This window comes from Mustelus asterias, chromosome 15 (assembly GCF_964213995.1).
Source record: "Mustelus asterias chromosome 15, sMusAst1.hap1.1, whole genome shotgun sequence".
Lineage (NCBI taxonomy): Eukaryota > Metazoa > Chordata > Chondrichthyes > Carcharhiniformes > Triakidae > Mustelus > Mustelus asterias.
This window is the reverse complement of record NC_135815.1, coordinates 1,112,197-1,136,879: the sequence shown is the minus strand read 5'-3', so window position 1 is coordinate 1,136,879 and position 24,683 is coordinate 1,112,197. Positions and strand designations below refer to the sequence as shown.

Below are 24,683 nucleotides of genomic sequence, written 5' to 3'. Positions count from 1 at the left end.
ACACTATCTGTAACCCCCACGACTTGCCTGGGCTTGCAAAATCTCACTAACTGTCCCAGCTGGAGACAATACACATCTCTTTAACCTGGGCTTCACCCTCTCTCCACTCACATTGTCTGTACCTTTAAGACTTGATTACCTGTAAAGACTCGCATTCCAACCATTATTTTGTAAATTGAGTTTGTGTCTTTATATGCCCTGTTTATGAACAGAACTCCCACTCACCTGACGAAGGAGCAGTGCTCCGAAAGCTAGTGGCTTTTGCTACCAAATAAACCTGTTGGACTTTAACCTGGTGTTGTGAGACTTCTTACTGTGTTTGGCCAATATGTACAGAATTCTTTCAGAAATGCATATTTAAAATCTCCACAGTGGTTATATGTGTTTCTATCCATCTGTATCTTGTAATTCCAGGTACGTCATACCTTTTCTGTATTATATTCATTTCTGAATTAGTCTATCCTGATTTTAGTCTTTTAGTATTAGACCATCCTTATTTCCTCTAACAGGTAATAACGTGCCTTTCTGTTTTTTTTCTGCCAAAATGGACAACTTCACACTTATCCACATTAAACTCCATCTGCTAAATTTTCACCCATTCTCCTAGCCTATCTATATCCGTCTGTAGAATCATTATATTCTCTTTGCTGACTGCTTTCCCACCTATTTTAGAAACATCCACAAACTTTGCTACGTTACACTCTGTCCCTGCTTGCAGATCATTTATGTAGATTGTAAACAGTTGAGGTCCGAGGACTGACCCCTGCGTCACCCCGCTAGTTACATTTCACCAGCCACAGAAGGACACATTTATCCCGACCCTCTGCTTTCTGTCAGTCAGCCAATCCTCAATCCAATCCAGTTCTCTACCCCAATCCCCTGCGACCTCACCTTCTGGATCAGTCTTTTATGCGGCACCTTGTCAAACCCCTTCTGGAAGTCCAGATATACCACATCTATAGGTTTCCCACATTCCACCCTGCTGGTTATGTCCTCAAAGAACTCAAGCGAGTTAGTGAAGCATGCCTTAGCCTTCACAAAGCCATGCTGAATGGTGATATGGTGAAAGAGCTGGAATAAATACCTGGTGATAAATGTTTCAGTTTGACAGATTGTGGAGGACATAGAAGTTTGCAGTTAAGTTATGCAATAGTAGGAATAAGCTGGATGTTGGGTGTTCCCAAGGACTAGGAAAACACAATACTGTTTCCCGTTTCACCACCATTTCATTATTCTCCACTCCTTCCATTCTCACATTTTTCAATGGTGGATTGAGCTTTGTCTTTCCAAATATTCATCTCCTCCTTAATGATTGATTCTAGCAACTTGCCCACCACAGAGGTCAAGCTAACCGATACACACTGTATTGTGTATTTAGATTGCCAAAAGGCATTTGACAAGTTGCCGCTTAAGAGGCTGGTGCATGAAGTAAAAGCCCATGGAAATGGAGCAAATGCGTTAACATAGATTGAGAACTGGCTGTCACACAAAAAAACAGAGTTGGAATAAATGGATTCTTTTCAGAGTGGAAGGATGTAACTAGTGGAAGACCGCGGGGTTCTTGTCCTGCAATTAATGACCTGGAGGAAGGAGCAGAACGTAAAGTTTTCCAGATTTGCTGATGATACAAAGATAGGTGGAAGGGCCGGTTGTGATGAGGATATTGTGATTCTGCAGCAGGTTATAGATAGATTGGGCGAAAATCTGGCAACCACAACCCCACCAACCTTCGTGTCATCGGCAAACTTACCAACCCATCCCTCCACTTCCTCATCCAGGTCATTTATGAAAATGACAAACAGCAAGGGTCCCAGAACAGATCCCTGGGAGTTTAATGTGGGGAAGTGTCATACACTTTGGTAGGAGGAATTACTATCTAAATGGATAGAGACTGCAGGTGAGTGAAGTACGGACGGATCTGGGTGTTCTTGTGCATGAATAACACAAAGCTAGCAGGCAGGTTTAACAAGTAGTTAAGAAAGCAAATGGCATTTTGGCCTTTATTTCAAAGGAGTTGGAGTTTAAAAACAGGGAGGTTTTGTTGCCATTGAGGCCTCGCCTGGAATACTGTGTACTGTTCTGGTCCCCTTACCTTGAAAAGGATATAGTAACATTGGAGTCAGTCCAAAGGAAATTCACCAGGCTAATTTCTGGGATGAGAGGGTTGTCTTATCAAGAGACACTGAATAGTCTGGGTCTGTATTCCTTGGAGTTTAGAAGAGTGAGGAGTGACCTTATTCAAACATATAAGATCCTGAGGGGACTTGACAGGGTAGAGGGTGAGATGTTTTCACGAGTGGGAGACTCTCGAACAAGGGAACATTGCTAAACCTGTTGACTTTAACCTGGTGTTGTTAGACTCCTTACAAGATAAAGGGCCAGTCATTTAAAACTGAGGTGTGAAGAAATTTCTTCTCACAGAGGGTGGTGAATCTCTGGAATTCTCTGCCCCAAAGGATGGTGGAGGCTGGGTCATTAGAAGTATTTAAAGTGGAGGTGGATAAATATTTGATCGATCAAGGGTTAGAAAGTTATGGGGAGATGGCACAGAAAAGGAGCTGAGGCCGGCGTAGATCAGCCATGACCCAATGAATGGATGGACAAGCAGGAAGGGCCTGGTGGCCACTCTTGCTTCTATTTCTTGTGTTCTTGTGAGTGATGCAATAAGGAAACAGTTACAGGAAAGTGAGGAAGGTGTAAACATAAATTAGAAGCAGGAGTAGTCCACACAGCCTCGTGAGCCTAATCTTTCCTTGTAAGACAACCCACCCATTCCATATTAGTCGAGTAAACCTTCTCTGAACATCTTCCAATGCATTTATATCTTTCCTTAAATAAGGAGACCAATGCTGTATACAGTACTCCAGATGTGGTTTCACCAATGCCCTGTATAACTGAACCATAATCCCCTCCATTCAATTTGCTTTGCAATAAGTGATAACATTCTATTAGCTTTCCCAATTAATTGCTATTCCTGTATATTAACTTATTGTGATTCATGAACGAGGGCAGCCAGATCCCTCTGCATCTCAGTGCTCGGCAGTCTCCGACCACTTAGATAAAATGTTCCTTTTTTATACTTCCTGCCACAATGGACAATTTCACATTTTTTCCACATTATAGTCCATTTTCCAGATCCTTATCCACTTACTTAAAATATCTGTATTCATTTATAGCCTCCTTATGTCCACTTCACAACTTACTATCCTATTTATCTATTTAGCAAATTTGTCAGCCATACCTTCAGCCTCTTGATCCAAATCATTTATATAAATTTTAAAAGGTTGAGGCCCCAAAACTGATCCCTGTGGCACACCATTGGTTACATCTTGCCAATCAGAGAAAAATAACTTATAGTTGTCCTCTGTTTCCTGTTAGTGATGATGTGGAGCTGCCGGCATTGGCCTGTTAGTGAGCCAGGTTATCCTGTCAGTGAGCCAGGTTATCCTGTTAGTGAGCCAGGTTATCCTGTCAGTGAGCCAGGTTATCCTGTCAGTGAGCCAGGTTATCCTGTCAGTGAGCCAGGTTATCCTGTCAGTGAGCCAGGTTATCCTGTTAGTGAGCCAGGTTATCCCGTTAGTGAGCCAGGTTATCCTGTTAGTGAGCCAGGTTATCCTGTTAGTGAGCCAGGTTATCCTGTCAGTGAGCCAGGTTATCCTGTTAGTGAGCCAGGTTATCCCGTTAGTGAGCCAGGTTATCCTGTTAGTGAGCCAGGTTATCCCATTAGTGAGCCAGGTTATCCTGTCAGTGAGCCAGGTTATCCTGTTAGTGAGCCAGGTTATCCCATTAGTGAGCCAGGTTATCCCGTTAGTGAGCCAGGTTATCCTGTTAGTGAGCCAGGTTATCCTGTTAGTGAGCCAGGTTATCCCGTTAGTGAGCCAGGTTATCCTGTTAGTGAGCCAGGTTATCCCGTTAGTGAGCCAGGTTATCCTGTTAGTGAGCCAGGTTATCCCATTAGTGAGCCAGGTTATCCTGTTAGTGAGCCAGGTTATCCCGTTAGTGAGCCAGGTTATCCTGTTAGTGAGCCAGGTTATCCTGTTAGTGAGCCAGGTTATCCCGTTAGTGAGCCAGGTTATCCCGTTAGTGAGCCAGGTTATCCTGTTAGTGAGCCAGGTTATCCTGTTAGTGAGCCAGGTTATCCTGTTAGTGAGCCAATCTTTTATCCATTGCCATGATGTTACTCCCGAGGCCATGAGCTTTGATTTTTCACAATAACCTTTGATGTGGAACTTTATCCAATGTTTTCTGGAATAAACACAGCTGCAATGTTTTGCTTGGTTTGACCTATTTCAGTAAATGTAAGTTTTTTTCCTACAGTTTATAAAGTTTGCAAACATTGAGGAGGACACCCCATCATATCACCGAAGCTACGATTTCTTTGTGTCCAGGTTTAGCGAAATGTGCCACTCAGGACATGATGATGCGACAGACAGGACGAAGTGAGTAGACATCAATCACAGTTTCACCTACAGGGAATTATGGAGAGATTTTCAGCCTTCTCCGATAGAGCTGAGTTTCTAATGCGTCGCTAAAGATTACTGAAGAAAATGATCATGGCTTGCTTTGACTGACTGTTTTATATTTATGTTTGAAATTCCTTTCACTGAACTCGATTGGTGTAAGTGGTGACATTTGATGCATAGTAAAGGATGTCACACTGTTGGGTCTCCTAGCTGTGTGGAGCTGGTGCTGCCTGCATCTGTAAGGGTCCATTACCAGCAATGGTCCTGGTCCTTTCACAATCGCTCTGCTAAGGTGAGAAGGAGGCCACCTGAGGCCCAAAGGCTAAGGCCAGCCATCACCTTTAGGTTTGACTGCTTCAAGCTAGGCAACTACAGGGGACTTTCTAATGGCTGAATTGGAATGCATGTCGGTTCCTCTCTGTCAAGAGTTCATTGGAAACCTTGCAGTGGCATGCTGGGTGAAAACCTTGGATTGCCTGCGAGCTCCCTCACTCAGACCCCCTTTGATGTGGAGGGAAAGTGGTCGGCTCCCCACTGGGCTTTATGTAAACCCTTCCACAAGGCGACATTCATTTGGGAGTGTGGTGGTGAATAGTCATAGTTAGGAAAAGCAATGAGATCATGAAAGCAGATTTTTGGGAGTTAAAGGGAATTCAAAAGCAGGACCTCAAAAACAGTAATCTCAGGATTACTCTCCCCAGTAGCCTTAGCCAACCTTCCCGCCAGGATATTGGTCCCCCTGGGATTCAAGTGCCACCCGTTTTTTGTGTACAGATCACACCTGCCCCTAAAGAGGTCCCAATGGTCCAGGAACCTGAATCCCTGCCCCCTGCACCAGTCCCTCAGCCACACATTCATCCTCCACCTCACTCCATTCCTGCCCTCACCCTCCCGTGGCACAGGCAGCAATCCTGAGATTACTACCTTTGCTTTCCTCCTTCTCAGCTGTCTCCCTAATTCCCTATACTCTCTTTTCATGACCCCTTCCCCCTTCCTTCTCCACATCAGCGGTACCAATATGTACTGCAACCTCTGGCTCCTCTCCCTCCCTCCTCAGGATTTCTGGGACTCAACCAGCGACATCCTGGATCCCGGCCCCAGGGAGGCAGACCACCATCCGAGACTCCTGCCTGCCTCCCCAAAAATGCCTGTCCGACCCCCTTACTGTCGAGTCCCCGATTAACACTGCCTTCCTCCTCTTTTCCTTCGCCCTCTGAGTTACAGGGCCGGACTCCACTCCGGAGACACGGCCACTGCTGCTTCCCCCAGGCGGGCTGTCCCCCCCAGCAGTACTCAGGCAGGAGTACTTGTTGTGTAGGGGCACACCCACCGGGGTGCTCTCAATCACCCGAGCTTTACCCTTCCTGGCCGTCACCCACTTGGCCTCCACCCGTGGCCCTGGTGTGACGACCTGATGATAGCTCTTGTCTATCACCTCCCCATTCTCCCTTAACAGCCTAAGATCCTGGAGCTGCCGTTCCAGCTCCCTAACACGGTCCCTCAGGAACCGCAGCTCGACACACCCCTCACAGACGTGGATGTCCGGGAGGCCAGGTGCCTCCAGGACCTCCCACATCCTACACTGGGAACAACACATGACTAGAGAAATGGAGTAGAAGCGAGAGCTTTAGATTTCTGAGACATTGGAACCAGTACTGGAGCAGGTGGGACCTGTACAGAAAGGACGAGTTACACCTTAACAGGGTTGGGACGAATGTCCTCATGGATAAGTTTGCAAGGAAGGGTTTAAATAGATTGGCAGGAGTATGGGAAGCTAAGGGGAAATTCAGAGTAGAGAGGAGAAAAACTGGCAGTGGGATATGGAGAAGTATTAACTGATTAGAGGATATATACAGTAAGAAGTTTAACAACACCAGGTGCATCATAGAGGATATATCACAGAGTAGTATTTGGTAAATAGAAGACTTGGAGAGTTTGATGGAACCAGAGTCGACAATAGTAAGTCATTAGAAAGGTTCAGAGTGAGGGGAAAGTGAAAAAGTCTAAACCAGGATTAATGTGCAGGAATGTGAATGCGTGGAGTGCGGTTAATGAGATTGGTCAACTCCAGACACAGGTTGACAAATGGAATTATGATATTACTGCTATAACAGAGACCTGGCTCAAAGAAGGACAGGACAGGGCATTAAATATTCCTGGATATACAAGGTGTTTAGGACAGGAAGAAAAGCAGTGGGGCTGGTGGGGGTGGCAGGGGAGTGTGGGGGGGGGGGGGGGGGGGGGTATTGTGGCAGTATTGAATTAAGGTGGAATTACATGAATTAAGGTGGAATTAAATGGTGGGTGCCTGGAACTCTCTGCCGGGGAAGGTAGTGGAAGCAGATATGATAGTGACTTTTAAGGGGCATCTGGACAAATACATGAATAGGATGGGAATGGAGGGATACGGTCCCCGGAAGGGTAGGGGGTTTTAGTTCAGTCGGGCAGCATGGTCGGTGCCGGCTCGGAGGGCCGAAGGGCCTGTTCCTGTGCTGTAATTTTCTTTGTTCTTTGTTCTTTACTTAGAGGGGTCAAGGGAGGAATCTTTGATGAATGGGAAGGAATGGAAAAGGTGCAATAATATTGATCGGTGTGGTATATAGACCATCAACTAGTGGAAGGCATGTAGAGAAAACAAATTTGCAAAGGGATTATTGGAAGGTGCAAGAATTATAGAGTAATGGGTCTTTTTCTGATTGGCAGTCAGTGACTAGTGGGGTTTCGCAGGGATCTGTGGTAGGACCCCAACTGTTCACATTATATATTAATGATTTGGAAGAGGGAACTAAACCTCCAAATTTGCAGATGATACAAAGTTGGGTGGGAGGGTGAGCTGTGAGGAGGATGCAGAGATGTTTCAGCGTGATTTGGACAGGCTGATTATTATTTGAATAGGTGTAAATTGAGAGAGGTGGATACTCAGCGAGACCTTGGAGCCCTCATGCATCAGTCACTGAAAGTAAGCGCTCAGGTACAGCAGGCAGTAAAAAAAGTAAAATGGAATGTTGACCTTTACAGTGAGAGGATTTGAGTATAGGAATAAGAACATAAGAACATAAGAACATAAGAAATAGGAGCAGGAGTAGGCCATCTAGCCCCTCGAGCCTGCCCCGCCATTCAATAAGATCATGGCTGATCTGACGTGGATCAGTACCACTTACCCGCCTGATCCCCATAACCCTTAATTCCCTTACCGATCAGGAATCCATCCATCCGCGCTTTAAACATATTCAGCGAGGTAGCCTCCACCACCTCAGTGGGCAGAGAATTCCAGAGATTCACCACCCTCTGGGAGAAGAAGTTCCTCCTCAACTCTGTCTTAAACCGACCCCCCTTTATTTTGAGGCTGTGTCCTCTAGTTTTAACTTCCTTACTAAGTGGAAAGAATCTCTCCGCCTCCACCCTATCCAGCCCCCGCATTATCTTATAAGTCTCCATAAGATCCCCCCTCATCCTTCTAAACTCCAACGAGTACAAACCCAATCTCCTCAGCCTCTCCTCATAATCCAAACCCCTCATCTCCGGTATCAACCTGGTGAACCTTCTCTGCACTCCCTCCAATGCCAATATATCCTTCCTCATATAAGGGGACCAATACTGCACACAGTATTCCAGCTGCGGCCTCACCAATGCCCTGTACATGTGCATCAAGACATCCCTGCTTTTATATTCTATCCCCCTCGCGATGTTTTAAGGATGTTTTACTGCAATTGTACAGGGTGTTGGTGAGGCTACATCTGGAGTATTGTGTGCAGTTTTGATGTTCTTATCTGAGGAAGGATGTCCTTGCTATAGAGGGACTGCAGCAAAGGTTTACCAGGCTGATTCCTGGGATGGCAGGTCTGTCACATGAGGAGAGACTAAGCCGGTGAGGATTATATTCATTGGAGTTTGGAAGAGTGAGAGGGATCTCATAGAAACTTATAAAATTCTAACAGGGTTAGACAGGGTAGATTCAGAAAGAATTTTCCCAATGGTGGGGGAGTCCAGAACTAGGGGTCATAGTTTGAGGATAAGGGAGTAAATCTTTTAGGACTGAGAAATTTCTTCACCCATTGGGTGGTGAATGTGTGGAATTCACTCCCACAGAAAGTAGTTGAGGCCGAAACGTTGTCTAATTCAAGAAGAAATTAGATATAGCTCTTGGGGTTAAAGGGATCAAGGGATATGGGGGGAAGGGGAGGAATCAGGAAATTGAATTTGATGATCAACCATGATCAGCCATCAGGTCATCAGCCATGAAGAAGGCATATGGTCTGCTTGCCTTTATAGGATGGGGTATAGAGTATAAAAGCTGGAGTCTGATGTTGCAGCTGTATAGAACGCTGGTTCGGCCACATTTGGAGTACTGCGTCCAGTTCTGGTCGCCGCACTACCAGAAGGACGTGGAGGCTTTAGAGAGAGTGCAGAGAAGGTTTACCAGGATGTTGCCTGGTATGGAGGGTCTTAGCTATGAGGAGAGATTGGGTAAACTGGGCTTGTTCTCCCTGGAAAGACAGAGAATGAGGGGAGACCTAATAGAGGTATACAAGATTATGAAGGGTATAGATAGGGTGAACAGTGGGAAGCTTTTTCCCAGGTCGGAAGTGACGATCACGAGGAGTCATGGGCTCAAGGTGAGAGGGGCGAGGTATAACTCAGATATCAGAGGGACGTTTTTTACACAGAGGGTGGTGGGGGCCTGGAATGCGCTGCCAAGTAGGGTGGTGGAGGCAGGCACGCTGACATCGTTTAAGACTTACCTGGATAGTCACATGAGCAGCCTGGGAATGGAGGGATACAAACGATTGGTCTAGTTGGACCAATGAGCGGCACAGGCTTGGAGGGCCGAAGGGCCTGTTTCCTGTGCTGTACTGTTCTTTGTTCTTTTGTATGATCAAAATGAATGGCACGCTTGCAGCGTGGATCAGTACCTGGGACTTCGATGTTGTGGCTATTTCAGAGACATGGATAGAGCAGGGGCAGGAATGGATGCTGCAGGTCCCGGGGTTCAAATGTTTTAGTCGAAGTAGGGAAGGAGGTAGAAGAGGGGGAGGGGTAGCATTATTGGTCAGAGATTGTATCACAGTGTCAGAGAGGAGGTTTGATGAGGACTTATCTGTTGAGGTAGTATGGGCGGAGATTAGAAATAGGAGAGGAGAGGTCACCCTGTTGGGAGTCTTTTATAGACCTCCTAAAAGTTCTAGAGAGGTTGAGGAAAGGATTGCGGAGTCAATCCTGCTTAGGAGTGAAAGTAATAGGGCAATTGTTATGGGGGATTTTAACTTGACTCATATTGACTGGAATTGTTATAGCTCTAGCTCGTTAGAGGGGTCAGTTTTTGTTCAAAGCGTGCAGGAAGGTTTTTTGACTCAGTATGTAGACAGGCCAACTAGAGGTGAGGCTATATTGGATCTGGTGCTGGGAAATGAGCCAGACCAGGTGCTAGACTTGGAAGTTGGTGTGCATTTTGGTGATAGTGACCACAATTCGGTTACGTTCACCTTAGTGATGGAAAGGGATAGGCATGAACCTCGGGCCAGTGGTTTTAGCTGGGGGAAGGGTAATTATGAGGCTATTAGGAGAGAATTAGGAAACATAGGTTGGACTAGGAGATTACAGGGACTGGGAACGTCCGACATGTGGAGTTTTTTCAAGGAGCAGCTACTGCGAGTCTGTGATAGGTATGTCCCTGTCAGGCAAGGAGGAATTGGTAGGGCTAGGGAACCGTGGTGCACCAAAAAAGTTTCTTTGTTGGTTAAAAAGAAAAAGGAGGCTTATGTTCGGATGAGACGTGAGCACTCGGGTAGTGCACTAGAAAGCTTTAGATTGGCTAAGAGGGAGTTGAAGAGCGAGCTTAGAAGGGCTAAAAGGGGACATGAGAAGACTTTGGCGGATAGGGTTAAAGAGAATCCTAAGGCGTTCTATAGGTATGTCAAGAACAGAAGGTTGGTTAGGGCAAGTTTAGGGCCAGTTATAGATGGCAGAGGGAAGTTATGTGTGGAACCGGAGGAGATTGGTGAAGCATTGAACCAATATTTCTCTTCGGTGTTCACGCAAGGGGACATGAATATAGCTGAGGAGGACACTGGGTTGCAAGGGAGTAGAATAGACAGTATTACAGTTGATAAGGAGGATGTGCAGGATATTCTGGAGGGTCTGAAAATAGATAAATCCCCTGGTCCGGATGGGATTTATCCAAGGATTCTCTGGGAGGCAAGAGAAGTGATTGCAGCGCCTCTGGCTCTGATCTTCAGGTCGTCGTTGGCCTCTGGTATAGTACCAGAAGATTGGAGGTTAGCGAATGTTGTCCCATTGTTTAAGAAGGGGAACAGAGACTTCCCCGGGAATTATAGACCGGTGAGTCTCACTTCTGTTGTCGGCAAGATGTTGGAAAAAATTATAAGGGATAGGATTTATAGTTATTTGGAGAATAATGAATTGATAGGTGATAGTCAGCATGGTTTTGTGGCAGGTAGGTCGTGCCTTACTAACCTTATTGAGTTTTTTGAGAAAGTGACCAAGGAGGTGGATGGGGGCAAGGCAGTGGACGTGGTATATATGGATTTTAGTAAGGCGTTTGATAAGGTTCACCATGGTAGGCTTCTGCAGAAAATGCAGATGTATGGGATTGGGGGTGATCTAGGAAATTGGATCAGGAATTGGCTAGCGGATAGGAAACAGAGGGTGGTGGTTGATAGTAAATATTCATCATGGAGTGCGGTTACAAGTGGTGTACCTCAGGGATCTGTTTTGGGGCCACTGCTGTTTGTAATATTTATTAATGATCTGGATGAGGGTATAGTTGGGTGGATTAGCAAATTTGCTGATGACACCAAAGTCGGTGGTGTGGTAGACAGTGAGGAAGGGTGTCGTAGTCTGCAGGAAGACTTAGACAGGTTGCAAAGTTGGGCCGAGAGGTGGCGGATGGAGTTTAATGCGGAGAAGTGTGAGGTAATTCACTTTGGTAGGAATAACAGTTGTGTTGAGTATAGGGCTAACGGGAGGACTTTGAATAGTGTGGAGGAGCAGAGGGATCTAGGTGTATGTGTGCATAGATCCCTGAAAGTTGGGAATCAAGTAGATAAGGTTGTTAAGAAGGCATATGGTGTCTTGGCGTTTATTGGTAGGGGGATTGAATTTAGGAGTCGTAGCGTTATGTTGCAACTGTACACAACTCTGGTGCGGCCGCACTTGGAGTACTGTGTGCAGTTCTGGTCCCCACATTACAGGAAGGATGTGGAGGCTTTGGAGAGGGTGCAGAGGAGGTTTACCAGGATGTTGCCTGGTATGGAGGGGAGATCCTATGAGGAGAGGCTGAGGGATTTGGGATTGTTTTCGCTGGAAAGGCGGCGGCTAAGAGGGGATCTTATTGAAACATATAAGATGATTAGAGGTTTAGATAGGGTGGATAGTGATAGCCTTTTTCCTCTGATGGAGAAATCCAGCACGAGGGGGCATGGCTTTAAATTGAGGGGGGGTAGTTATAGAACCGATGTCAGGGGTAGGTTCTTTACCCAGAGGGTGGTGAGGGATTGGAATGCCCTGCCAGCATCAGTAGTAAATGCGCCTAGTTTGGGGGCGTTTAAGAGATCCGTAGATAGGTTCATGGACGAAAAGAAATTGGTTTAGGTTGGAGGGTCACAGTTTTTTTTTTTTTAACTGGTCGGTGCAACATCGTGGGCCGAAGGGCCTGTTCTGCGCTGTAATGTTCTATGTTCTATGTTCTAGAATAAACTCAAAGTGTTGAATGGCCTCCTCCTGCTTCTATTTTCTGTTTCTATAAGGAATTGGCTAAGTGACAAGAAACAGAGGAGGTGGTAGAAGTGGGTACAGCTACGTTTAAAAGACATTTGGACAGGTACAGGGATAGGAAAGGTTTAGAGGGATATGGGCCAAATGCAGGCAAATAGGGCTAGTTCAGTTGAGGAAACCTGGTCAGTATGGACGAGTTGGGCCTGTTTCCATGCTGTATATCTTTATGACACTAAACAGAGGGTAACTGTTGTGAGAAAGGTTCATAGTGGAATTCCCCACGGGTCAGTATCTTCCTGAGCTAATAAACCAGATGGGTTTTTACAACAATCAACAGTCATCATTAGACTCTTAATTCCTAATTTTAATTGAATTCAAATTTCACCATCTGCCGTGGTGGGATTGGAATCCTGGTTCACGGGACATTACCTTGGGTCTTTGGATTACCATTCCAGTGCTAACACCACTACACCACCACCTCCTTATCTGGAGGATTGTGTCCAGTTCTGAGTGCTACACTTAAGGAAGGATGTGAAGACATTGCAGAAAATACAGTGAAGATTCACGAGAATAATTTGAGGGTTAAAGAATTGTGGCTGTGAGGATAGATTGCAAAGATTGAGTCTGTTTTCCTTGGAGAAAGGAAAGGTGAAAGGAGACTTGAAAGAGGTATTCCGAATCCCTGCAGAGAGGGTAAATATTGAGAAACTGTTCCCAATCAAGAGAGTATCAAGAATTCGAGGGCACAGATTCAAAATAATTGGCAAAAGCAGTAAAAGTGATGTCAGGATTTATTTTTCACCCAGAGGGTTGTTGGATGGAATGAACTTCCTGAGAGGCTGGAGGATGCAGGTTTTTTCAAGGTATTCCAAAGGAATTGGATTGCTTTCTACATAGAACATAGAACATAGAACAGTACAGCACAGAACAGGCCCTTCGGCCCACGATGTTGTGCCGAGCTTTATCTGAAACCAAGATCAAGCTATCCCACTCCCTATCATCCTGGTGTGCTCCATGTGCCTATCCAATAACCGCTTAAATGTTCCTAAAGTGTCTGACTCCACTATCACTGCAGGCAGTCCATTCCACACCCCAACCACTCTCTGCGTAAAGAACCTACCTCTGATATCCTTCCTATATCTCCCACCATGAACCCTGTAGTTATGCCCCCTTGTAATAGCTCCATCCACCCGAGGTAAGTCTTTGAATGTTCACTCTATCTATCCCCTTCATCATTTTATAAACCTCTATTAAGTCTCCCCTCAAACTCCTCCACTCCAGAGAGAACAGCCCTAGCTCCCTCAACCTTTCCTCATAAGACCTACCCTCCAAACCAGGCAGCATCCTGGTAAATCTCCTCTGCATTCTTTCCAGCGCTTCCACATCCTTCTTATAGTGAGGTGACCAGAACTGCACACAATATTCCAAATGTGGTCTCACCAAGGTCCTGTACAGTTGCAGCATAACCCCACGGCTCTTAAACTCCAACCCCCTGTTAATAAAAGCTAACACACTATAGGCCTTCTTCACAGCTCTATCCACTTGAGTGGCAACCTTTAGAGATCTGTGGATATAGAACATAGAACATAGAAAGCCACAGCACAAACAGGCCCTTCGGCCCACAAGTTGCGCCGATCACATCCCCACCTCTAGGCCTATCTATAGCCCTCAATCCCATTAAATCCCATGTACTCATCCAGAAGTCTCTTAAAAGACCCCAACGAGTTTGCCTCCACCACCACCGACGTCAGCCGATTCCACTCACCCACCACCCTCTGAGTGAAAAACTTACCCCTGACATCCCCCCTGTACCTACCCCCCAGCACCTTAAACCTGTGTCCTCTCGTAGCAACCATTTCAGCCCTTGGAAATAGCCTCTGAGAGTCCACCCTATCCAGACCCCTCAACATCTTGTAAACCTCTATCAGGTCACCTCTCATCCTTCGTCTCTCCAGGGAGAAGAGACCAAGCTCCCTCAACCTATCCTCATAAGGCATGCCCCCCAATCCAGGCAACATCCTTGTAAATCTCCTCTGCACCCTTTCAATGGCTTCAACATCTTTCCTGTAATGAGGTGACCAGAACTGCGCGCAGTACTCCAAGTGGGGTCTAACCAGGGTCCTATAAAGCTGCAGCATTATCTCCCGACTCCTAAACTCAATCCCTCGATTAATGAAGGCTAGTACGCCATACGCCTTCTTGACCGCATCCTCCACCTGCGAGGCCGATTTAAGAGTCCTATGGACCCGGACCCCAAGGTCCTTCTGATCCTCTACACTGCTAAGAATGGTACCCTTCATTTTATACTGCTGCTTCATCCCATTGGATCTGCCAAAATGGATCACTACACACTTATCCGGGTTGAAGTCCATCTGCCACTTCTCCGCCCAGTCTTGCATTCTATCTATGTCTCGCTGCAACTTCTGACATCCCTCCAAACTATCCACAACACCACCTACCTTGGTGTCGTCAGCAAACTTACCAACCCATCCCTCCACTTCCTCATCCAGGTCATTTATGAAAATGACAAACAGCAAGGGTCCCAGAACAGATCCCTGGGGCACTCCACTGGTCACTGACCTCCATGCAGAGAAAGACCCCTCCACAGCCACTCTCTGCCTTCTGCAGGCAAGCCAGTTCTGGATCCACAAGGCAACAGCCCCTTGGATCCCATGCCCTCTCACTTTCTCAAGAAGTCTTGCATGGGGGACCTTATCGAACGCTTTGCTGAAGTCCATATAGACCACATCCACCGCTCTTCCTTCGTCAATGTGCTTGGTCACATTTTCAATGAACTCAACCAGGCTCGTAAGGCACGACCTGCCCCTGACAAAGCCGTGCTGACTACTTTTGATCATACTAAACTTCTCTAGATGATCATAACTCCTGTCTCTCAGGATCCTCTCCATCAACTTACCAACCACTGAGGTTAGACTCACCGGTTGGTAATTTCCCGGGCTGTCCCTGTTCCCTTTCTTGAATATAGGGACCACATCCGCAATCCTCCAATCCTCCGGAACCTCTCCCGTCTCCATCGACGATGCAAAGATCATCGCCAAAGGCTCCGCAATCTCCTCTGTTCCAAGATCTCTCTGTTCCTCCACAGTCTTCAGAACCCTAACTTTGACCCTGTAATCCACATTTAAATTAGTCCTACCAAAATGAATCACCTCACATTTATCAGGGTTAAACTCCATTTGCCATTTTTGCCCAGCTTTGCATCCTATCTATGTCTCTTTGCAGCCTACAACAGCCCTCCACCTCATCCACTACTCCACCAATCTTGGTGTCATCAGCAAATTTACTGATCCACCCTTCAGCCCCCTCCTCTAAGTCATTAATAAAAATCACAAAGAGCAGAGGACCAAGCACTGATCCCTGCGGCACTCCGCTAGCAACCTGCCTCCAATCCGAAAATTTTCCATCCACCACCACCCTCTGCCTTCGATCAGACAGCCAGTTACCTATCCAATCGGCCAACCTTCCCTCTATCCCACACCTCCTTACTTTCATCAAAAGAAAGAATGTGCAAGGTTACAGGGATAAGGCAACACCAACCCTAAGTTGCATTAAGATAGACAAGTCCCCGGGGCCGGATGGGATCGATCCCAGGTTACTGCGGGAGGCAAGGGGAGAAATAGCTGGGGCCTCAACAGATATCTTCACATCCTCTTTGACCACAGGCGAGGTTCCAGAGGACTGGAGAATAGCCAATCTTGTTCCGTTGTTTAAGAAAGGAAGCAGGGATAATCCAGAAAATGATAGGCCAGTGAGCCTGACATCAACAGTGGGGAAGCTTTTGGAGAAGACACTGAGGGACAGGGTACATGCACATTTGGAAGAAAATGGACGAGTTAGTGATAGGCAGCATGGTTTTGTACGGGAAATGTTATGTCTCACCAACTTGATTGAGTTTTTTGAAGAAGTGACAAAGGTAATTGATGAGGGAAGGGCTGTAGATGTAGTTTATATGGACTTTAGTAATGCGTTTGACGAGGTCCCACATGGCAGACTGGTAGAAAAACTAAAATCACATGGAATTCGGGGTGGGCTGAATAGATGGATACAGAACTGGCTTGGTTATAGAATAAGAGTTTTAACAACAGCAGGTAGCAAAAGCCACACAAGCTTTCGGAGCCCCAAGCCCCTTCTTCAGGTGAGTGGGAATTCTGTTCACAAACAGGGCATATAAAGACACAGACTCAATTTACATGAATAATGGTTGGAATGCGAATACTTACAGCTAATCAAGTCTTTAAGATACAAACAATGTGTTTTTTGTTTGTTTGTATCCACATTGTTTGTATCTTAAAGACTTGATTAGCTGTAAGTATTCGCATTCCAACCATTATTCATGTAAATTGAGTCTGTGTCTTTATATGCCCTGTTTGTGAACAGAATTCCCACTCACCTGAAGAAACGGCTTGGGGCTCCGAAAGCTTGTGTGGCTTTTGCCATCAAATAAACCTGTTGGACTTTAACCTGGCGTTGTTAAACTTCTTACTGTATTTACCCCAGTCCAACGCCGGCATCTCCACATCTTGGTTATAGAAGACAGGGTGTAGCAGTAGAAAGGTGTTTTTCAGAATGGAGATATGACGAGAAAGTTTGCGGATGACACAAAGATTGGTGGAGTTGCTGCTAGTGCCAGGGATTGTCAGAGGATACAACAGGATATAGATAGATTGAAGACTGAGCACAGAAATGGCAGATGGAGTTTAATCTGGACAAATGCGAGAGGATGTATTTTGGAGGATCAAATTTAGGTGTGAATTAGAGTGTAACTTTTTTTAATATGCATTCGTGGGACATGAACGTCACTGGTAGGCCAGCATTTCATTCCCATCCCTAGTTGCCCTTGAGAACGTGATGGTGAGTTGCCTTCTTGAGCGATTGATACAACTGAGTGTCTCACTCGGCCAATTCAGAGAGCAGTTGAAAGTCAGCCACATTGTTGTGGCTCCGGAGTCACATGTGGGCCAGACCAGGTAAGGACAGCAGATTTCCTTCCCTAAAGGACATTAGTGAACCAGATGGGTTTTTCCAACAATCGACAATGGTTTCATGGTCGTCAGCAGATACTTAATTCCAGATATTTTTTCTTGAATTCAAATTTCATCATCTGCTGTGGGGGGATTTGAACCCGGGTCCCAGAACTTTAGCTGGGTTTCTGGATGAATAGTTTAGCAATAGTACCACAAGGACATTGCCTCCCTGAATGGCAGAACCCTCAGGAACATTACAGAAGCATCTGGGCGTGCAGGTAACAGTTCCCTAAAAGTGGCAACACTGGTGGCCAAGGTGATTAAGAAGGCATATGGCCTGCTTGCCTTCATCAGCCGGGACATTGAGTACAAGAGTTGGGAAATCATGTTGCAGCTATATAAAACCTTGGTTAGGCCGCATTTGGAGTATTGCGTGCAGTCCCATCCACCACACTACCAGAAGGACGTAGCTGCTTAAGAGAGACTGCAAAGAAGATTCACTAGGATGTTGCCTGGTCATAGAGTCATAGAGTCATAGAGGTTTACAGCATGGAAACAGGCCCTTCGGCCCAACTTGTCCATGCCGCCCTTTTTTTTAAATGCTTAAGCTAATCCCAATTGCCCACATTTGGCCCATATCCCTCTGTACCCATCGTACCAATCTAACTATCTAAATGCTTTTTAAAAGATAAAACTGTGCCCGCCTATACTACTACCTCTGGCAGCTTGTTCCAGACACTCACCACCCTCTGTGTGAAAAAATTGCCCCTCTGGATACTTTTGTATCTCTCCCCTCTCCCCTCTCACCTTAAACCTATGCCCTCTAGTTTTAGACTCCCCTACCTTTGGGAAAAGATATTGACTATCTACCTTGTCTATGCCCCTCATTATTTTATAAACCTCTATAACATCACCCCTCAGCCTCCTACGCTCCAGAGAAAAAAGCCCCAGTCTATTCAGCCTCTCCTTATAACTCAATCCATCAAGTCCCGGTAGCATCCTAGTAAATCTTTTCTGCACTCTTTCTAGTTTAATAATATCCTTTCTATAATAGGGCGACCAGAATTGCACACAGTATTCCAAGTGTGGCCTTACCAATGTCTTGTACAACTTCAACAAGACGTCCCAACTCCTGTATTCAATGTTCTGACCGATGAAACCAAGCATGCCGAATGCCTTCTTCACCATTCTGTCCACCTGTGACTCCACTTTCAAGGAGCTATGAACATGTACCCCTAGATCTCTTTGTTCTGTAACTCTCCCCAACGCCCTACCATGAACTGAGTAAGTCCTGCCCTGGTTCAATCTATCAAAATGCATTACCTCGCATTTGTCTAAATTAAACTCCATCTGCCATTCGTCAGCTCACTGGCCCAATTGATCAAGATCCCGCTGCAATTGGAGATAACCTTCTTCACTGTCCACCATGCCACCAATCTTGGTGTCATCTGCAAACTGACTAACCATGCCCCCTATATTATCATCCAAATCATTAATATAAATGACAAATAACAGTGGACCCAGCACTGATCCCTGAGGCACACCACTGGTCACAGGCCCCAGTTTGAAAAACAACTCTCTACAACCACCCTCTGGCTTCTGTCAAGAAGCCAATTTTGTATCCATTTCGATACCTCACCCTGGATCCGGGAGATTTAACTTCATGTAACAACATACCATGCTGTACCTTGTCAAAGGCCTTGCTAAAGTCCATGTAGACAACATCAACTGCACTGCCCTCATCTACCTTCTTGGTTACCCCTTCAAAAAACGCAATCAAATTTGTGAGACATGATTTTCCACTCACAAAGGCATGCTGACTGTCCCTAATCAGTCCTTGCATCTCTAAATGCCTGTAGATCCTGTCTCTCAAAATACCTTCCAACAATTTACCCACCACAGATGTGAGGCTAACCAGCCTGTAGTTCCCAGGCTTTTCCCTGCAGCCCTGCAACATGGTCTCGAGGGTGTTGGCTATGAGGAGAGGTTGAATAAACTAGGATTGTTTTCAGTGGAAAGACGGAGGCTGAGGGGAGACCTGATAGAGGTCTACAAAATTATGAGAGGCCCAGACAAGGTGGATAGTCAGAGGCTTTTTCCCCAGGGTGGAAGTGTCAATTACAAGGGGGCACGGGTTCAAGGTGAGAGGGGGAAAGTTTAAGGGTGATGTGCGGGGGGAGTTTTTCACGCAGAGGGTGGTGGGTGCCTGGAACGCGCTGCCAGAGGAGGTGGTGGAAGCAGGTATATTAGCAACATTTAAGAGACATCTGGATGGGTGCATGAATAGGGAGGGAATAGAGGGATACGGACCGAGTAAGGGCAGAAGGTTTCTTTTTTAGTTTAGTTGGGGCATCATGATCGGCACAGGCTTGGAGGGCCGAAGGGCCTGTTCCTGTGCTGTACTGTTCTTTGTTCATTGTTCTTTGAGTAGTACTAGTGAGGACTCGATGGGCCGAGTGGCCTCCTTTGGTACTGTAAAGATGCAGTGATTTGGTGAAATCCCTGATATAATTTATTGTATTCTGCCCATCAGGATCCGTATGGCTGGAATAAAGGGTCTGCAGGGTGTGGTAAGGAAGACAGTCAATGATGAGCTGCAGGCCAACATCTGGGAACCCCAGCACATGGATAAGATTGTCCCATCCCTCCTTTTCAACTTGCAGCAAGCGGAGGAAGCTGAGAGGTAAGCCTTGGTGTTCCTTCTTCCTCTTTCTTTGTCTTTCCGCTCCCTCATTCCCTCTCGCCAAGCCTGGGGCCTGTAACTCCTCAGGGAGCTTTAATTCCCAAACACTTGGGGCAGGGTTTCACTGTGGGCTTTGGGACCCCATTGCCAGGACAAAATGAAGGCTGTGAGGCCACGCTTGCTGACAGTATGATTGGCTGAGCAATTTTACTGGTGGTAACCAACCGCCTGATCTGACAGCTCGAAAACATTGGCAACTCCACGGAGAGAGGTGGGCACTGCTGAGAGAGCTGTGCTATCAACCAGGGACACCCTCAAAGAGCCAAGTATAAAATTAAATATCCGGGAGGCCAAGATGGTGGCCCCCTCTGGACGGCCCGTTAGAGCTGTGAGGGTGGCCTGTTAGAGCTGTGAGGGTGGCCTGTTAGAGCTGTGAGGGTGGCCTGTTAGAGCTGTGAGGGTGGCCTGTTAGAGCTGTGAGGGTGGCCTGTTAGAGCTGTGAGGGTGGTCCATTAGAGCTGTGAGGGTGGCCTGTTAGAGCTGTGAGGGTGGCCTGTTAGAGCTGTGAGGGTGGTCCATTAGAGCTGTGAGGGTGGCCTGTTAGAGCTGTGAGGGTGGCCTTCCCTGCATGCGGTTGCTTCTGTGGGACATGGAGCCTCCAGCTCTGATGGCCACCCTCCAACACTGAATGGCTGCACAGGATGAATATAAAGCTTTGATGATTGGTTGCCGACTAAGAAGTTTTTGTTTCTACCAACTGAGAGAAACAAAAGTGTACCGCTGTTGACAAATTCAGTTAAAGGATAGCGGGAGGACATTGCAATATCTCAGGATTTGACTATCCACTGATACTTTTCAGAGGCAGAACTCTCTCAGGAATGGAAAATCAAGTTAAGATGTGGATTACTTCATTCCCCAAAAACAGCAAAATATGATTTTGGTCTTGTCATTACCTACAAAAAGTAAGGTCAAGAAAAAAGTATTTTCAGAATTGGACATGGATGACTGGGATACGGAAGAGGAATTGACTCTTCCATTACAGTTTTTGGATAAATGTTACAAAAAGGATGATTTGTTGGAAGCATGCATCGCATGGTCAACCTTTATAGTCGGAATATATTGTTAAAACCCTAAGTTTGATTTTGGCATTAGTGAACATAAAGTGTTTCACTCCAGGCATGATTCAAGTGATCCACTAGGAAGCTTTTATCAATCAAAGTTTATTTAAGAGCACAGTTAAAATATAACAAGAAGATTTAGCATAACGTTTACCAATTACAAGAATTAAACATGACATAGTGTAACTCCTAACAGCTAGCTATCTCTGCTGTTCCAAGTTAAACCATCCACAGACGCACACCCTTCTTCAGACTTGGAATCAAAACAAGTATGCTGGATTTTCAGCTTTTTTACACCTTCTGTGAGTTAGCCCTTTAATGTTTGATCAAATCTCTGAGGCTTCCCAGTCCTGGAACTTCCGGCAAGCTTCTGGTGAGAGAGAGAGGGAGAGAAAGACACTGTCTGCTCCCACCAGCAACTGAGAAATGAAACTAACACTGGACATTTCTCTGAAGCAGAGCCCCACAGGACATAAACTATCAATCAACCTCAATCAAGCTCCACTCAGCAATCCTCAAAGGACCATTAAACCACAGGACGCTGCATTAATCCAGATTAAAATCAGTATGTTGTCCATTATATTGCTTCAGTAACAACTAGAGGACACCGGCTGCAGACAACACAGCGCCGACAAAACCCTGCAAAGGAACGTGATTAAAATACATTTTTAAAAGGTTTTTGCCGACAGGGATATCGCTCAACGGGAAGAAGATTTTCTACAACTGCCTCATTCACAATTATTTTAGTATTTCCCAGCTTATTCCCACATCTCTCTCCATGTGATCTTAATAACTCGTTCAGGTCATTTTGATTTTCCTCCGGAAGGTAACTCAGTATTTATTCCAATTTCTGATAACTTCCTCATTATTTAATTTAATTTGAGGAATGTCAAATTTAGAATCATCTGGATTTGGTTCTTCCCTCTGCGTTGTAGCCACTATGTGAATCTTGAAATACTCCTTATCAGGCTTGGCTTCGACAAGAATCGATTCAACTCCAGGTAACTAGTTAACTTCTTTATTTCCTTTAACGACGTCGGGTCAGCCTTCCGTAATGGTGCGGGTTACCGAAGCCTGCAGCCATCAGAGACTGAACCCAGTTCCCGTGCTTTTTACAGTTTAAATACTGCTTCAGAACCGAGGCCAAAAACATCACGTGACCGCACCAACCGTACATTCAAATACTAGAACAGGCGCCAAAACATCGCAATTTGAGCAACACTCTGCATATTTACATCCACACTAACACCTTTCCTTTTTGCTTTCCTTCCCTATCAAAATACTGTTTGAGCAGATTCACAGGACACTCGGAGAGTTTTCCTTCTATCTGGCGTTGTTATCAAATAATTCACCTCACTCCATCTCCTTTCAATTTGACAACGCCCGCTAAACCTTGCTTTTAAAGATTCACCTACCATTGGTTGCAATATCATGATTTTATCCCCACAAACAAAACTACAAATTTTTGATTTCTTATCCGTTTCCTGTTTCATCACACGCTGTGCCATTTTAAAATGTTGTCTAACCAATTCACCTGCTCTATTCAACCTTTCACTAAACTTTGACACACAATCCAATAACGTAGTCTCAGAACGCTCACTCACCAATTTCTCTTTAACCAATTTCAGTGGTTCCCTTACCTCATAACCAAACATCAATTCAAAAGGACTGAATTTAGTTGAATCATTCGGTGCATCCCCCATTGTAAAGAGTACAAATGGAATTCCTTTATCCCAATACTCTGGATAATCTTGACAAGAAACCCTCAACACTGTCTTTAAAGTTTGATGCCACCATTCTAATGTTCCCTGCAGTCCTGGACGGTATGCAGTTAATTTAAATTGTTTTATTCCTAAGCTATCCATAATCTCCTTCAATAACTTTGATGTAAAATTTGATCCTCGATCTGATTGTATTTCTGTGGGTAGTCCATATCTCGTAAAAACTTGAAGTAACTCCTCCACAATCCTTTTCGCTGTAAAGTTGTGTAATGGAATGGTCTCTGGAAATCTAGTAGACACATCCATTATGGTCAATAGATATTGATTCCCACCTTTTGTTTTAGAGAGGGGACCTATGCAATCAATTTAGGCCTTCGCAAAAGGTTCCTCAAATGATGGAATGGGTGGGTGCAGGTTTTATCACTGCTTGAGGTTTCTCTATTACCTGACATGTGTGACATAAGAACATAAGAACATAAGAAATAGGAGCAGGAGTAGGCCATCTAGCCCCTCGAGCCTGCCCCGCCATTCAATAAGATCATGGCTGATCTGACGTGGATCAGTACCACTTACCCGCCTGATCCCCATAACCCTTAATTCCCTTACCGATCAGGAATCCATCCATCCGCGCTTTAAACATATTCAGCGAGGTAGCCTCCACCACCTCAGTGGGCAGAGAATTCCAGAGATTCACCACCCTCTGGGAGAAGAAGTTCCTCCTCAACTCTGTCTTAAACCGACCCCCCTTTATTTTGAGGCTGTGTCCTCTAGTTTTAACTTCCTTACTAAGTGGAAAGAATCTCTCCGCCTCCACCCTATCCAGCCCCCGCATTATCTTATAAGTCTCCATAAGATCCCCCCTCATCCTTCTAAACTCCAACGAGTACAAACCCAATCTCCTCAGCCTCTCCTCATAATCCAAACCCCTCATCTCCGGTATCAACCTGGTGAACCTTCTCTGCACTCCCTCCAATGCCAATATATCCTTCCTCATATAAGTGAGTGACAAAATTCAATCACATTTTTATGCAGTCCAGGCCAATAAAAATGATCTTACCTTGTGTTTTCCTTACTCCCAAATGACCTACTGGTACCTCATGTCCCACCTGCAAAACCTCCTTGCTATGGCCTAGCAGTAATACTACCTGATGAGCTTCTGCCCACTCTTCTCATTCTCCCTCTTGCTCAGACTCATTTATCTCCCCGACTTTGGACTCAGTCTCACTCTTTCTCACGCAGGGTATCTGACAATAGGAGCCTGGAAAGAACTAATCAGGCAAACAGCATAACCAGACACAGAGCAGAATAGAGAATGCTGAACCATTAGGACAAAATGCAGAAGCCAGAGTTCCCACAACAGAAAGGTTGACAGGTTAGGGGATAAAGCTACAGGGAGGTTAAATAGGGAGAGTTGGACAGTTGCAGGAAGTTTGATGTATCTTCAGAAGTCCCAAATACAGTCAGCCAGTGTTACTACATTGGTGGGTCTGCACGGAATGGGTCCGACCAGATGGCACTTATAATGCCAAAGCTAGGTTAGTGGCCCAGGGCTTGCAGGCCCAAGAGGCTGAATGGCCTACTTCTGCTCCTAATTTGGATGAAGACATCAGAGTGGACTTGCCCACAGCAGGAAAGGCATTTTTGAACATTGATTTGGCCCTATTGGCAATGTTTTGATGGGAATGTAAATTGATAAATGTGAAGGCTGCATTTCTGCAGGGTGATTACCTCCAGAGGAAAATGTTTCTCAAACATCCTGAGGAGGCACCAGAGGCAGAGGGAAAACTTTGGAAATTGAGAAAGTGTGTATGTGGTTTAATGATGCTTCTAGAGTGTAGTACCTTTCAAATCGATCAGTGCTAAAGTTGGCTTGTCTCCAACTGAAGTCAGATCCTGCCATGTTTTACTGGTACCTTGGCAGGAAACTAGCAGGCATCCTCATGCATGTAGATGACTTTCTATGGGGTGGCACTAATGAG

General features: G+C 45.6%; 1 protein-coding gene across 1 annotated transcript in view; it reads left to right on the top strand.

Annotated features, from left to right (window-relative positions):
- Positions 1-24,683, top strand: part of LOC144504252 (protein EFR3 homolog B-like) — a 156,408-nt gene that overhangs the window by 5,754 nt on the left and 125,971 nt on the right. Inside the window, exons 3-4 of the mRNA XM_078229338.1 lie at positions 4,318-4,439; positions 19,716-19,865. Coding sequence (XP_078085464.1) covers positions 4,318-4,439; positions 19,716-19,865 — 272 coding nt within the window. The remainder of the gene's footprint in view (positions 1-4,317; positions 4,440-19,715; positions 19,866-24,683) is intronic.